At 43.2% G+C, this 14,677-nt stretch overlaps 1 protein-coding gene across 7 annotated transcripts in view; it reads left to right on the forward strand.

Moving 5' to 3' along the window:
- Positions 1 to 14,677, forward strand: part of abi1a (abl-interactor 1a) — a 46,722-nt gene that overhangs the window by 1,799 nt on the left and 30,246 nt on the right. For all 7 annotated transcript variants that reach the window (XM_023431493.2, XM_023431490.2, XM_023431494.2 and 4 more), the window contains exon 2: positions 9,929 to 10,096. In XM_023431493.2, the coding sequence (XP_023287261.1) occupies positions 9,929 to 10,096 (168 nt within the window). The remainder of the gene's footprint in view (positions 1 to 9,928; positions 10,097 to 14,677) is intronic.

Consider the following 14,677-nt stretch of genomic DNA (forward strand, 5'->3'; position numbering starts at 1 on the left):
CCTTCCTCTCTATTATCATGACAGTTCAGTTACAATGACATAAAATACCGTGGTCCTGAATGTGGGGATTTCCTTTCCTTGACGATGGAGTTTGTTTACCACGGCCGGCTGTAACATGAGAACTCATTTCCCACAATGACACAATATTGAGAGCTGTACATGGAAGCAGAAACAATGTAGGGAATTTTGTTGACTTTTTCGGTTCATTTATAGCAGCAACGGCCCCATTTGGGATCAAATAGTCCAGATCACCAGCTGCCAAAAAAGCCTGTACTTTTTACTGGTAGTTTCGTCATTCTCGACCACTTTCAAACCACAATGACAAGAATTTGCTCATTTTTAAGGCTTGAATATGGACTGAAATATACACTTGAGTTTGTCAAGCCAGGTTTGAATGTTGATAATTATTCTTTCTTCATTTCCTGATTTATTTTTCAGATATTTTACTATTTTGTTCAGGAAAAGTTGTTTAGCCTTTGTTTTTTGTAAGTGGAAATAAGACTTTATAGAAAAACATTACATTTTTCAAAATAAGAGACCACAAAAAGTCTTGTTTTTGGCATTGCTACCAAAACTTGATTGATTACCTGTCCATATTTTGCTCTTTATTTTGCTGTGGCTCAGTATCTGACTTGAATACTGACCAAAATGTGTCTGTAGCACAGAGCATCAATGCCTGGTCAGATTTCCAGTCTCATCTTGTTTCTCTTGAATCAGATCGTTCCAGACATGAATCATAATTTGGCCTTTTTTTAACACGACAATTCTTGCGTGTCTGTTTGTGTTTAGATGACATGTTGCATTTGAGAACTTTGGCTTTTAGTGTTAAAAAGAAATTTTGGCGCATTTGGCGGCAGATTTTCAGTGTATTTGAATTTGACCACTTTTAATTCCATAAGGAGAAGAATTCACTAATGTTATAGTTTTTATAGCTCTGTGTTTGAACCTTAAACCAACTCAAACGTGTTTGTAGTTTTTTGGAAACTGTCAACTTGACAACAGATGTCTGGTCGGATTTGACTTATTCTTGAGTCACACGGTTCCAGACTTGAATCACTGTCTTCATTGTTATACAGCTGGTTTGTGTTTAGACATTTGACATTTCCGAACTTTGGCTTCTATTGTTAAATGAAAAAAAGTATTGTTTTGACTATTGGCACTAGTTTTCTTTTCCATTTTTAAAACAATACAATTTAATTGCTTATATTTGCACATATATTTTGTGCAGGAATTAATATTAACATTACCTTCATTTGTCAGAGGCTTTTGTCCAAAGCAACCTACAAAAAGTGCGTTCAAGAGCTGCAACGATGTTTGCAAAAAATGGGAAAACTAAAAGTGTTTTGAAATTGCTGGAGTCATTTTTTTAAAGGTAGTAGCACTGGGTGAAGGTAAATCTTTAAAACCAAAATAAGACGGAGAATATTGAGCAGATTTGTTTTCGTAAACAGCAGAAAAAGATGCGTTCAGTCATCATGGGATTATAATCTGCACTGAGACCTCGGAGTAATGAGATGGAGAATGCACAAAAAAAAAAAAACCCCAGAAACTCTGCTGTCACAACATGTTGTTTTTTTCGTGTAGCTGTGGATGAAGGGTACAGTAGAGATGGATGACTGAGTTTGTGCTCCAACTTTGAACCGAACCCTGCGGTGAGTTGTGTGCGTCTGACGGGATTTCGGTGATTCTGTCTCTGGTGTTTCAGCCGAGCACCTTGTTTTAAAGTGCTGACGTAAAGAGCGGGATTTTAAGCTTTTCGGCGCACGCTGCGAGCTCTGTGTGAAGCGAGTGTCAGACTAACAGTGCACTTTTCATAAGCCCTCTCTGTCTGCTGCAGATACTCGCTCTCTCTCTGTGTGTGCATGTGTGTGTGTGTGTGTGTGTGTGTGTGTGTGTGTGTGTGTGTGTGTGTGGGGCTCTGATAGAAACACACACACACACATCATAAAAACTGTGCACTCCCGGCTGCACCGCGCACATATCAACATGCCTCAGCTCGAATCAGCCCGTCCTTTCAGCACTCACTCACTTCACATTTCCATTCCCTTCTCTCTCTCTCGCTCTCTCTCTCTCTCGCTCTTTCTCTCTCTCGCTCTCTCTCTCTTTCTCTCTCTCTCTCTCGGTCTCGGTCTCTCTCTGTTCTTGTCATGGAGGCTCAGTTCAGCAGATGGTGAAAGGACATATCACTTTCTCAACTTTAGTTTGTCCAAGATAGTGTTTTCAACAGTGTGTGTGTGTGTGTGTGTGTGTGTGTGTGTGTGTGTGTGTGTGTGTGTGTGTGTGGTATATGACACACTGACAGGTCAGAGTTATGTTTCCTGTTTGCCCTGCTGACTCTGAAGATTGGCTCTCTGGAAATGCCTCCTCTCTGTGTGGCAGGAAGTAGCTTCATAATGGAGCCAAACAAACAAAAAAAAAAAAACCCTAAAAAAACACCCTTTCATATTAAGACACTTCTGATTAATCTGCGGGTGTTTTTATTTTGGTTTAAGATTTTCCTGTTTATATTCAAGTATCTCGCTCGGCGCCTGCTGCCGCCTTGTCATTCAGTCACACTCATTTTATTATTTCATTGATGCAGCTCGGCAGCCTGTTTGTTTAACCTGTGTGACAAGGACACTGTACTATACTGTATGCAAAGTGGGCCACCTGGTCACGTTTGGCAGGACATGCTGATAAAGGGCCGTTTATTACTTTGCTAAATAAAACCTAGATTCAGGTTTTATTAGGCTGTTTGATATTTGTAGTGCTGGTGCAGGTTCCTCTCTCCAGCTCCTCAGATGTGAGGGTTTGATGTTGGAATAATGTGGAAGTGGAGGATGGAGGATTTTTGTGTTTTGGAGTGATGGTGGGACACAGGAAGTAAAAATTGTTTTTTTCATTTTCATTTCATAGAGAAACAACTGGCAATAATTGGATAAAAACAAAACAAAGAAAAGCAGAAATTGTAATAATGCTTATTCCTGTGTAATTTTAACCTGCACTGTACAGAAAAAGACCAAAACAGACTTCTCGGAAACTGAATTCACTGTTGTAGTCGGGAATCGTAGGAGGAAGGTCGAGCGAAACTTGCTGTTTTTTGCACTGATGTTGGGGGGGGGAAATAAATTCAAATGAACATCCCCGCCGCCACTTGGCATCTCTGCTTAACACAAAGCATACAGTGACGGGGAATGGGGAAATGGAAGTGAGATGTGGCAAACCAAGAGGTCATAAGCCAGATCAGACCCAGTGTTGCAAGCTCAGGCCATGTGACGTGCGACTCGCTGAGCCAGCACGATGCCCACTTGTGCTTCTTTTGGATTTTTAAATAGAAAAGTCCAGACTGCTCCTAAATGAGCACTTTTGAAACGAGGGCTGTTGTTGTTGTTGTCCGTGCCGATAGTGTCCCGTCTGAGGGGAGAGTCCCGGCTTTTCATTCAGGAGTCTGACACAAAGTCAAAGAGAGAGTTGTGCTCGGTCGTATAACCTTGCTGTACCTGCTCTGGGCTGTTTTTCCCCAGGGGAATTTATGTGAGCTTTTCGCCCTGGAAGAGATCCAGACTGTACCTGAAGGTGATAAATACGGTTTGTTTTGTTTTTTTCTACCACAGCTCTGTCTCTCTGGGTTACTCCCGAGTCCTCATTTCCTGTCCTTCTTTCTCCAACTCTCCCTCTCTCTCCCTCTCTCTCTCTCTCTCTCCTTCTCTCTCTCTCTCTCTCTCTCTCTCTCTCTCTCTCTCTCTCTCTTTGCGGAGTGGCCTGGTTTCTCTCGCAGCATGGAGTGAGGCCTAGCGGCTCTCAGCTTACCAGCCAGGCCCATTCATCCTTTTGACCACCTGTCACTCCTCCCCCTCAGCTGACTGGAGTTGGTTTGGTCCAGACTGTTGGACTGATCTGCTACAAGCTGGTTAGAACGTGCTGGGCTTGTCCACACTGCACATATATATATGTATATGTATATATATATATATAAGTATGACTAATCCACCCGGATGCTTTCTGTATCCCGGGGAAAAAAAGAGCTTGCATCCTCTGACAAATAGTTTGGTTTTTTTGTGTTTGTGTTTTTGTTTATTTGTGTATCAGTTAAGTTCGTAGCGACTTTCTACCGTGAAGAACCAATTACCAAGTCACTCAAGGAAGGTTAATGACTTCCCTCCGTGTGCAAACGTCCCCTTTTGTGTCGCCTCCTGACACTCTGAAGGAATTTTCAATTGCACGCTGGCAGTTCTTCAAGGTCAGGTAGACCTTATGGCCTTCCAGTCAGCCTCCATCTGCCCCGCTGGAGGAAGAGTAATTATGAATTCACGCATCGTGCTGCTGAGTTGTTTTTTTTTTTTTTTTTTTTTTTTTTAAAGAGCCAGCTCAAGGATAGACTGAAGTTGTTTTCCTTATTCCTCGCACGTTCCAGAGTCACTTTCACTACCTCGTCTTCTCTCCTCAGGTGGCTCGTGGTGGCGTTAAGTTTTCTCACGGTTTCATAATTTCAAGCAGAGGAGGATTGATAGCTCGCTGATGAGGTCTTAGTCATTATTTTAAGGTCAATGTGATCAGCAGACAAGCTTCTTCCCAGCTTATCTAATTCGCATTTTTTAGCTCCATTTCCAGGGCTAATCTGCAACAAGGAAGGCATGACTGTCCAGATCTCAGAGCGTACATCCAGGAGAATAGATAATTAATGATGCACTCGTTCCAGGACCAGCATCTTGAAAGTTGGAAAAGGGAATTTCGGGCATTTGTAGCCTGAAAGGGTTTTTACCTTCCATTAGGTTTTCAATCTGTCTCTGTGAAGGAACTGAACGATCGGGAAATAGCTCTGGTAACACTTGGTCAGCTCCTACAGGCGTCTCTCTTGTAATCTTCATGTTCGTCCGCTCGGGCCTTTACCTCCAATCAGCTCGCTGGACGTCGGACAGCCGCGTCAATACAACGACTTATCTCACCCCCCGTCCAGTCTGCAGTAAATCGGCGATCGATAACACACCGCACGCAGCAAAGTGCCATGCGAGCTCTACGACCTTCGTGCTGGATTTACAGCACATTTCATTCTGCTCTAGATTACTCTGCTTTGGCTGGAGGTTTCACTCCTGCTGTAAACTTTTCTTTTTTCTCCCCCCTCCCAGTTTACAGAATAGAAAAATAAACCCGTGGCAGCTCCATCCCAGTGTTTGTTTTCTTGGTCTCTTCCCTGACACTTGCGGTGCGTGGCAGAGCTCTTCAACAACACTTGAAAGTTTAAAGACGTATGACATGTTGCAAAATGCCAAACATTCCTGAAAGTTTTTTTTTTTTGTTTTTTTTGTTTTTTTTGTTCTGAGCACATTTCCCCTCCGGACAAGTGGGAGCACATAAACGCAAATGTGCTTGTCAGCTGTGCCGATCGTACTGGAGAACCGCAGCGTTTGTGTTGGTTTATTGTCAAACTCTTTTTATTTTAAGCCTCGTGAGGAATTTTTGCCTTGGACGCCTCAGAGAAACCCTCATGAGTTTTTAGATATTTTGTCTCAGTTTCCCACATCTTCTATTAGTCATACAAGTCAGGAGGAATACTCATTTTGTCCATTTCCTACTTCTGCTCAGGCTTCTGGGTGGAGGGGCGCAGCTACACCTCCTCTGACCCCTTGAACAGTTTCTATCCTCGGGGAGGAAGTCTGGACTTTTCCTTCCTGCTGTCTCACTGAAGCAGCGCGGCGCTCTGACAGTAAAGCAGAGCACCACCTTGTATTTTTTTTTTTTTTTTAAAGCATGATTGCACTTGGGTGGTGGCGGTGGTGGTGGCTGGCCGTTATCTTGTCGGACTGGATGGGTGACAGAGCGAGGTGGAAGTATTTATCCAGTTCAGCGCCTCACAGCTTCAAAAACTTCCCAGCAAACAGATCTGTTCTTGTGGCTGCCACTCCCTTAATGCTTCCTGACGTCATAACCCTGCTGCTTACATACAAAGATGAACATTTTTATCTTCACCATATTGAGGTATTTGTTTGATTATCCAGCTTGCCTCAGCTCCCTGCTACAAGTTTATTGTGAGTACAGCGACTGCGCATTCCTCTGTACTCCCTTTCTAATCCCAGCTGAGGTGCTGACAGCCTGTCTGCTACCGCCTGGATATTCTGTAGTCTCTTTCACTCAGTCATTACTCAGCTCAGAAATATGAGATAAAGTGCCCCAGGAGCGCTAAAGGGAGCTCACCTCATTCCTACTGCGTCTCCAGCTGCGGTAGAGTAACACTCAGCTATCCGGTGCTGTTATTTACCTTTTTTTTTATTTTTTTTTTTTAAACAGAGCAAGTGCTTTGTTCCTTTCCAGAGAAATGTCTCAGGCACCGTTTGCTCCCATTTTTCTTCCCCCCCAGATATCCATTGTGCTCTTGAAACATTTCCCTCCCCAATGAAGATGGACGTCATGACGAGTTTCTGATTCTTGGGTAACTGAACAACAAATCTGGTTAATTTGAGGATTGGTGGACCAAGCGGGGGGGGGGGGGGGGGGGGGGGGCTCTAAGATTGCAGCAGTAGCAATGCAATCAAGTGTCACATCTGTCCTCCCGGTCCCATCGCTGACCTCACATCACAGCTCCAGCAGCCAATGCAGTTTACCCATAAATAAATACAATAAAAAAAGAAGATGAATCTGCCATTCAGCTCATTGTTGAATCGGCACATTTCTTCCCTTCTTTTTAGAGAATAAAATAAAGTGTGTTGTGCAGCTGATGACATGAGACATGAGCTCTGGATTTGAAGGGGAATTACAGTTGTATGATTAACAGCCGGCTAAGGATTTAACCTCATGTAAACCAGGAAAGGAAAGGAATAGCCTAGATCAGCCTCGACCCTCTCCGTTCAACGTGTCAGTCGACAGATTAATCGGACTTCATTGTAGCGGAAGTCGCTGTTTCGCTGGGAAATCCGGGGGGGGGGGGATGTGGTAGAGGGGTTGAATGTTAATAGTCTGGTGCACTAATTTTAAGTCCTGGTTTCAGAGCTTTAAATGTGTAAATGACAAAGGCTATTCTTGTGCCACATCGTCTTGTAGTTGGTGTAAGACTAAATATTTGTTCATTGTGGTCGGACCCCTTTTTCTTTTTTTCATTCTACGCTGCATACAGTTTGGAGTCAATATGAAATACAGATCATCTCTTACACGGGGGAATTAAAGAAGCATTCAGAATGACTCAAATGGACTGAACATATTTTTATAAAATTCAATCAATTGCAGCCATTTTATAACATCACATGTTGTGCTTTGGGTGGAAGCGCGGACTACTTTGAATGGATGTAGCAGGATGTAAATTTGTCTGTACACGCGACAGTTCAGCATCTGAGGGCTGAGGCATCAATGGTGCCGTTTGTCTGCGGACGTTACAGCTGCAAGGGGTTGACAAAAACAGATTAGCTGTGCAGCTTCTTAATGTTACAGTTGTCATTTGCATTAAAAATCGCAGCGAACTGCAGTTCAGAAGTTTCTCTGGAAACTATTTAATGCAGGTTGTAAATCTATTTTTCTTTAGACATCATGGTTGTTCGGAGGCTGCGGCATCATATTGACAAAACACAGTTAAAGGCTTCAAGGAAACAGCAAAGAAGGACGAGTCAAGGACTGAGTCAAACACCGAAAATTCCCAGAATGCAGCTTGATGATTTCTCTCTGTCAAAGTTGACACTCCTTGTAACGCAGGCTTTGAATGACCCCTGATGACCCCTCGGGAGCCACATTAGAAGTTATGCTGCCAAGTTCACAGGCTGTATTGTACTCCTTATGATAAGTAAACTGGACTTTGTATATTAAAGTGCAGTTTTTAAATACAATAATTGCAAGTTGATTTGCAAAGCACCGAGAACAGCAATATATTTATGTTCAGAGTTTCTACAAAATCACTTTTTCTAGGATCTTTAATGGATTCGGCTTTAGAAATAAAATTCTAATGCTGAAAAATTGTCATACTTTGAGTAAAATAAACATCGTCTATGACTTGCAGCTTGATACTGAATGTAGGCCAGCAGTTCTGCTCAGGCAAGCATATGTTGCTCAGTAATCTGTTTGAAGTCTCGTGTCCCTATACAGCAAAAACTGCATCCTCTTGCAATTTACAAATTGCAAGATTTCTTTTGTTTGTTTGTTTGTTTGTTTGCGCTGTTTCATGGATTTTGCTGCAGCTGTTACTCCATCTCTCACACATTGCATATTGCCGTGTCATAAGTAGGTGTCTGCGTGTGCACATGAATGACTATGTGCTTTCAACAGATGGCCTTTTGCTCCGAGCTCTCTGGAGGAATCTCCTCCTCCTCCTTCCTGGGGCTGTTATCGCACAACACATCTGCTGCTCTGATTCCCGCTAAAAGAAACGCCGCTAACACTGTCGCCCCGTCACCCAGCCGAGGTGTAACCAGCAGCACGGCAGCTCTTCAGGTCAGGAGCTTTTTAGCCGTTCGGATTGCTTCTGGATTAGATACCCGCTGCCACAGGGAATCGGTGACGAGACAAGCAATGACATGGTTGTTTTCATTTTGCTTTTCGCCCGTTCCCCCACCGTCTTCAAGTGACCAAATGCACCCCCGCCCCCTAAACCTCTACCATCAGTAATCATCTCTTCCTCCACTGCTGCCACCACCACCACCTACCCCCCCTGCTATGGCAACCTGTTATCAAAGCCCAGTGTTGCCCCTCCAGGCACTGCTCTTTGGACTCGGCTTTATGAGTGAGCAGTGTTGGGAAGAGCCCACAGAGATCAAACATGACGGCTCACTCTGGACCTCGGCTCTCAGCCTCGGCCTGTTTGATGTGAGGTGGCTCTCAGCAACATGTTATTACCGCAGTCCTTCTGACTGTCAGTGTGTTGTCTTTTTAAAGATAATATATTTGTTACTGAGTGCAGGACTTGTCTAATTATCTTTAAACAAACACTTTGAGTTTGTTTTTTGGGCTTAGCTAGCTAGCAGGCTAATTAATCAAAGCAGTTACTTGCTAATGCTAATGTCAGCTGTTTTGAGTATCAAACATTCATTGCCTGTATGCTTGAAAGGTGTAGCATTACTTAAAATTTATTTAGTAGAAGCTTACATTTAATGTCCGAAGCGGGTTGCTTTGGTACATTAGCCTACTGGCTAGTTAGCCGCCTAGCAAAACCAAAGCTGCTTGTTTTAGGCAGCTAACTAGCCAGCTAGCTAATGTGTGGAAGCAATTATGGGGTATTTCTGATGCTAATGTGTTTTTCTACTACATTTTAAGTATCCAGACATTTATCATCTGTAGGTATAAAAAGATGCTCCGTAAATGCTTGTAGCTACATTAACTTATTTCTTTGCTAATTGTGTTGGAAGTACTGGATTGCAACAAGTTTCCAGCAATGACAGAGTTTCAAAACTTTCTCATAAACCTTTCATAAACTAATTGTGACCCAGCAAACATAATCAAAAACACCTCAGTGCCAAAGCAATGAATTGAAACTTTTAGCCATGATGTTTTAGCATGTTTTCTTTCAGAGCCAAGAGTGTGTGAGTGTTTTTAACACAGCACAGGTTTTTAGTTGAGTGCTGTTTTATCGAGTGTGAAGACCAATTACACTCACAAGACTGTAATGCTGAACAGAAGCGTCAGACAGGCGTCAACAAATGGTACAAAGTTGTCACTGTCAAAATACTTTGACCTTTTTAAAAAAGCAGAAATTAAGCAATGTATTGATGACTATTTCAAGTTTAGCATCTTTGAGTTGAGAAATGTAGTCAGCTCTTCTCGGAGCCTCCAATATGGCTGCTGCAGGATGGCGTTACATCATCTGATATCCCTCCAGGGGAGAGCGTGGTATCGAGAGAATGAGAGTCGGTGGGGGGGAATGGATGTCTTGGCTGCTTCATTGGCCCGAATCCACCAAAAAGCCTGACCTGGATACGTGGCTCGAAGATGGATGCAAATGTTATGTGATATTAACAGTAACCCTTCTCGTGCACAGGCCCAGGACAAGAGGAAAGCTCTGGAGGAGACCAAAGCCTACACCACCCAGTCCCTGGCCAGCGTAGCCTACCAGATCAATGCCTTAGCCAACAATGTACTGCAGCTGCTGGATATCCAGGCTTCGCAGCTGCGGCGCATGGAGTCCTCCATCAACCACATCTCCCAGGTCAGAACCACACACACACGCGCACACACACACGCCACAGACCATACAGCTGTGAAGAATGATGCCCCACATTTCCCACTTCTCCTCTCACTTTCACACTGACTCGGTTATTTTGAAACACAGTACGAGGCCTTCTGTAGTATCCATGGTTCCTTTTATTGGTTTATCAGTGTTGTCCAAGTCTCTGACTGGCTGTGTGTTTGGCTAAATGACTGGTGTTCTGTTGGTCTTTCTATTATGCTCTTGTTATACTCTGAGGCACACAAATGCATCGTAAAACATCTATATTTCCCACAGTCGGTTAGCATGTTAAAGTGGCTGTTTGTAGATAGTAGTGATATCTAATATTTTCTCACCTATATCAGCCAATACTGCGCATCAATTATACTAATATTTCAGATCATATTAGGTTTATTCTGTTGCTTGTTTGATTTATTTTTAAACTATATCAGATTTGCTTTAATATATATATATAATTTTGCCTGACCATTTATCCGTGATGGCTTTTCCACGTTTTTCACAAAGTGCTTTGATTTGCAGGGTGTTAGATTCCTGTCGGGTTATTTTATCCAGTACAATTTCTCAATTGGGTTTCCAGAAAATGTATTAGATCACGATGGATACTGTGATATAAACGTACATAGTGATCGCCCACACACCTATAATCAGGTCATTCCTACAACCTAAGGGCGTAGCGATAACCATCGTACTGTAGAATAAATCAAACTTTCTCCCTTCCTAACCTCTTCCTCTCTATACCATGAGGCTTCTGCCATGTGCAGGTAAATCCAGCCGCTCATCCAATGAAGGCATTAAGAGCTCAGACAAATCAAACAAAGAGCTCCAGCCATGTGGCACCTCGTAGATTAGACCTGGGAGGCATTCACCGAAGCTGGATCGCTCGTGATTGAATCCAAACTTGTCGAATAATTGTTTAAAAAAAAAAAGAGAGAGAGAATTTGAGTGATTCTTGTTCGTTAACTTGCTGTGCAGGGTAATGGCGGTGTTGGGTGTGTGGAGTGGAAGGAGTAGTTTCCCTTTTTGGTTTTGCCTTTCCCGTGTCCTCTATCTGTGTTTTCCCTCTGACAGAGCTTCGCTAGGAGTGCCAGAAATTCTTTCAGGCCACTCTGAAGGTCAGATTTTCAGTCTAATGGAGGGAAAGAGGACTTGTGAGACTTGAGGGGCTTGAGAGAGAGAGAGAGAGAGAGAGAGAGAGAGAGAGAGAGAGAGAGGAGAGAGAGAGAGAGAGAGAGAGAGAGAGATCTGACAAATCAGAGAAAGGGAAGAAAAGAAATGGAAGATGGATCATGACAAGCAAAGAAAGGCGAGAGAGAGACCCGAAAAAAGGCATATTTACCCTCCTTGAGGTTTTGAGTCAATATCCTGACAAATAACATTCAGGCGATTACCAAGGTCACCATGACGCCACCACCTGCCTCAGTCGCCATGACAACCCCCATGGGCCACATCGGAGAAGCGTTTGAGAGACAGTTAGACACGGTGCTTCAGGAGGAGTGAATGAAGCCGTGTCTTCAGTTTGACTTCTGTATCTCTCTTGCAGGCGCTCGTCGCCGTCGCTCGTCTTGCGCCTGGGAAATTCCATACTCCCTACGCTATATTTAAGCCCCGTGCTTGTGCACTTTGTGTAACCATGGCGACGGCGAACTAGGTCGTGTCGCGTCAGGTCAACCGATGGGTCAACAAAGACATGTTTTCCCTCGCAGGAAGGTGAAATTAATTCGCAGCAACAACCCAAACTGAAAACTCATCCTCCTCCGGCTGATAAAATCGTCGTAGCGACGAGAATAAGACGCCGCTGCTTGGATCTGTCTCATCCTTTTCGATTTGCACAACTTATCTCCGGGAAATTGTGAATGATTTTGCAGCTTTGCTTTGATAAAAAGAAAAGAAAAAAAAACACAGAATGCCTAATGTGCCTTTCATACACAACATCTTCATCTCTGTCTTGTTGCTGCTTCTTTTCTTTTTCTTTTTTTATGAATAATGTCCTAATGTGTTTGCCGTAATGAAGCGTATCTCTGTTTTAATAATAAAGAGGAAGGCTTGGCAGCGTTGCGGGCTGTGGGTGTGTTTTATTGCTCAGAGGTGGATCATTATCATGTTGCCCTCACTGCTCATGGATTTGAGATTAGCATTGGCCCTGGAGGCCGGTGTTGCGTTCTGCTGAATGGGTAATGGAGAGGAAACCTGCACCTTGTAGAGTCTGTGTTGTTTTTACAGTGGAGAGGAAAGGAAAGGAAGTTTCTCAGGTGCCAGTTCAAATATGATAAATCTCTCTGGTATGAATAAACACACTTCAGAATTTACTAGCTATTTTTTATTTATTTATTTTCTGTAAAATCTTCATCCTCCGTTTCTGCCCCGACTCCTGAAGCTTTCGATGCCTCAGGATGCGGCTCTCTTACATTAATGTGTGTGTGTGTGTGTGTGTGTGTGTGTGTGTGTGTGTGTGTGTGTGTGTGTGTGTGGGGCGGGACGGTCAGGGCCGTTTCCTCTGGTCTGCCCACAGTTACGTGGGGGCTCGCTCTGGTCAGGGTGTGTCTGCTTGGTGGTGGCATTTCTCCGACTCGAACTGATGCATCCCTCTGAGCAGGATGCCAAGTGTATTGTACTGTGTTGCACTGTCATACAACATGTCTTGTCTTGTGTTTCACTGGGCGGCAACACTGACGTTGAGGTCCTGGCTGGGTATTGTTTAGGGAGTGGAAAGGAAACAAATACGATGCACAGGTTCAGTTACTGGTTGTAAGAGCATTTTGTATTTTTTATTTTATTTAGTTATGATTTAAGAAAAGGGCTTTTAAACAACTGTAGGACTGGAATTAAAGATTATTTTCTCTTTAACAATATTATTTGCTTCTTATTTTACCCATAAAATCTCCTCCTAGAGCCCAAAGTGACCTTTTTAATTAGCTACCAGTCCAAAGTGGAATATTCAAATTACAGTCATGTAGCAGAGAGATAATGAGCAAATCTCCACTCTTTTGCATGATAATTAACTGACTTTAAAAACTGCAGATTTTAAGTTTCCAACCTTATCTATTCATTTGCAACAAAGACACAAAGATTAACTGAATGTCTAAAAAAATAAACATAATTTTTTAAGTCTTCCTGCTCTCAAGGCCCCTTTATGTTAATCTTGCGGCCCCTCAGAGGGGTCCCAGCCCTCAGGTTGGGAACATTTGAAACTATCCAGTAATAGCAGCGTTTTCAATCAGCTTCTGCACATTTTTAAATCATAGATATTATAATTTAAACATCATTTTAACCTTTGGAAGTTTTGTAGTATCTTTTACCTGAATGCTTATTGATATGCAGAGGATGTCGGGGGGGTTTGCCGCAGTCGTCGGGAGCAAAACATTGTGTGCATGCCTCTGTGTGTAGTTACGTGCGTGTGCGCCTGTCAGGTGTTTGTTTGCATGTCATCTCCCCCGCTGCCCGTTGCCATTCACAACCCGGGGTCTCTCTGCAGCCCTGAGGCGGGAGGGCTGACGGGGAGAATGGAGCTTCCACCTTGTGTTGCGTGTGAAGTGGCTGCTAAGCGTCTGCGAACAGGGAGCGCTTTGTGCGACCGGCGGAAGAAAATGCCTCTCATTGAGGACCTCTCTGTGATACCCCGAATAGAGAGGGAGAGTAGTGTGTGTGTGTGTGTGTGTGTGTGTGTGTGCGTGTGTGTGTGCGTGTGCATGTGCGCAGCTCCTGTGTCCTGATTATGATTTTTTTTTTTTCCCCCTCTCTGACACAACTCTAAAGTTTCATGGAGTCTTCTTCTCCCTCAGAATCAGATTTTTTTTAATAAAACTGAACCCAGAGGCACGAACGCCCAAGTCAGAAATGATCACCGTTGTCATGGCAACGATTAAACCTTGCACGATTCACCTGAGACAGCCGAAGTCTTGCGGGGCCTGTGGCAGCTTCGTTGAGGGACTGTTAACGCGGAGAACGAGACGATTGAATAAAAGCAAAAAAGGACGCATTTATTTAGAGACACTGAGGCACACGTAGTGAAACAGCAGCAGGTACAGCAAAGTGCGTCCATGCCACACCAGGTGGTATAACAATACAATCAGCTCACAACACCAGAGTCACAGCTTGACTTTTAACAAAGTTGGATAGGAAACAAACTATAAGAGCTTTTTTTCTTCCCCCTTAGGAGGAATAAAATAATTTGCAATTAACATCAACTAACCTGTAGATTATTTTTAATAATGCACATGCAAACAAACGGTTATACATTAAGCAGGTATTGTCATCCACGCTTCATAATTGCAATATATATATATTATTACACCCCCCTGTCATGCATTTCTTGATGACTAGATAACGAACAGGTTCATTGCTGATGAGCTGAGCACAGACACCTTTGACCTGAAAATAGCTAGCGACGCATTCAGATGCGGCGACACCCACATGCTGAGCTGTAAATGAAAACCCGTTTTTATGTTTTGATGTTTAGTTCGCATGTGGTCAGGACACTTTTCTTTTTTTTTTTTTTTGCAGCTGTCTTAGAAAGAAAAAAAAAAACCCTTGCTTTTTTTAGGTTGTGACTGAATTCTTTGA

This window comes from Seriola lalandi, unplaced genomic scaffold, assembly GCF_002814215.2.
Source record: "Seriola lalandi dorsalis isolate HSWRI2012SDOR001 ecotype SW California unplaced genomic scaffold, Sedor1 jcf7180002054923, whole genome shotgun sequence".
Taxonomy (NCBI): domain Eukaryota; kingdom Metazoa; phylum Chordata; class Actinopteri; order Carangiformes; family Carangidae; genus Seriola; species Seriola lalandi.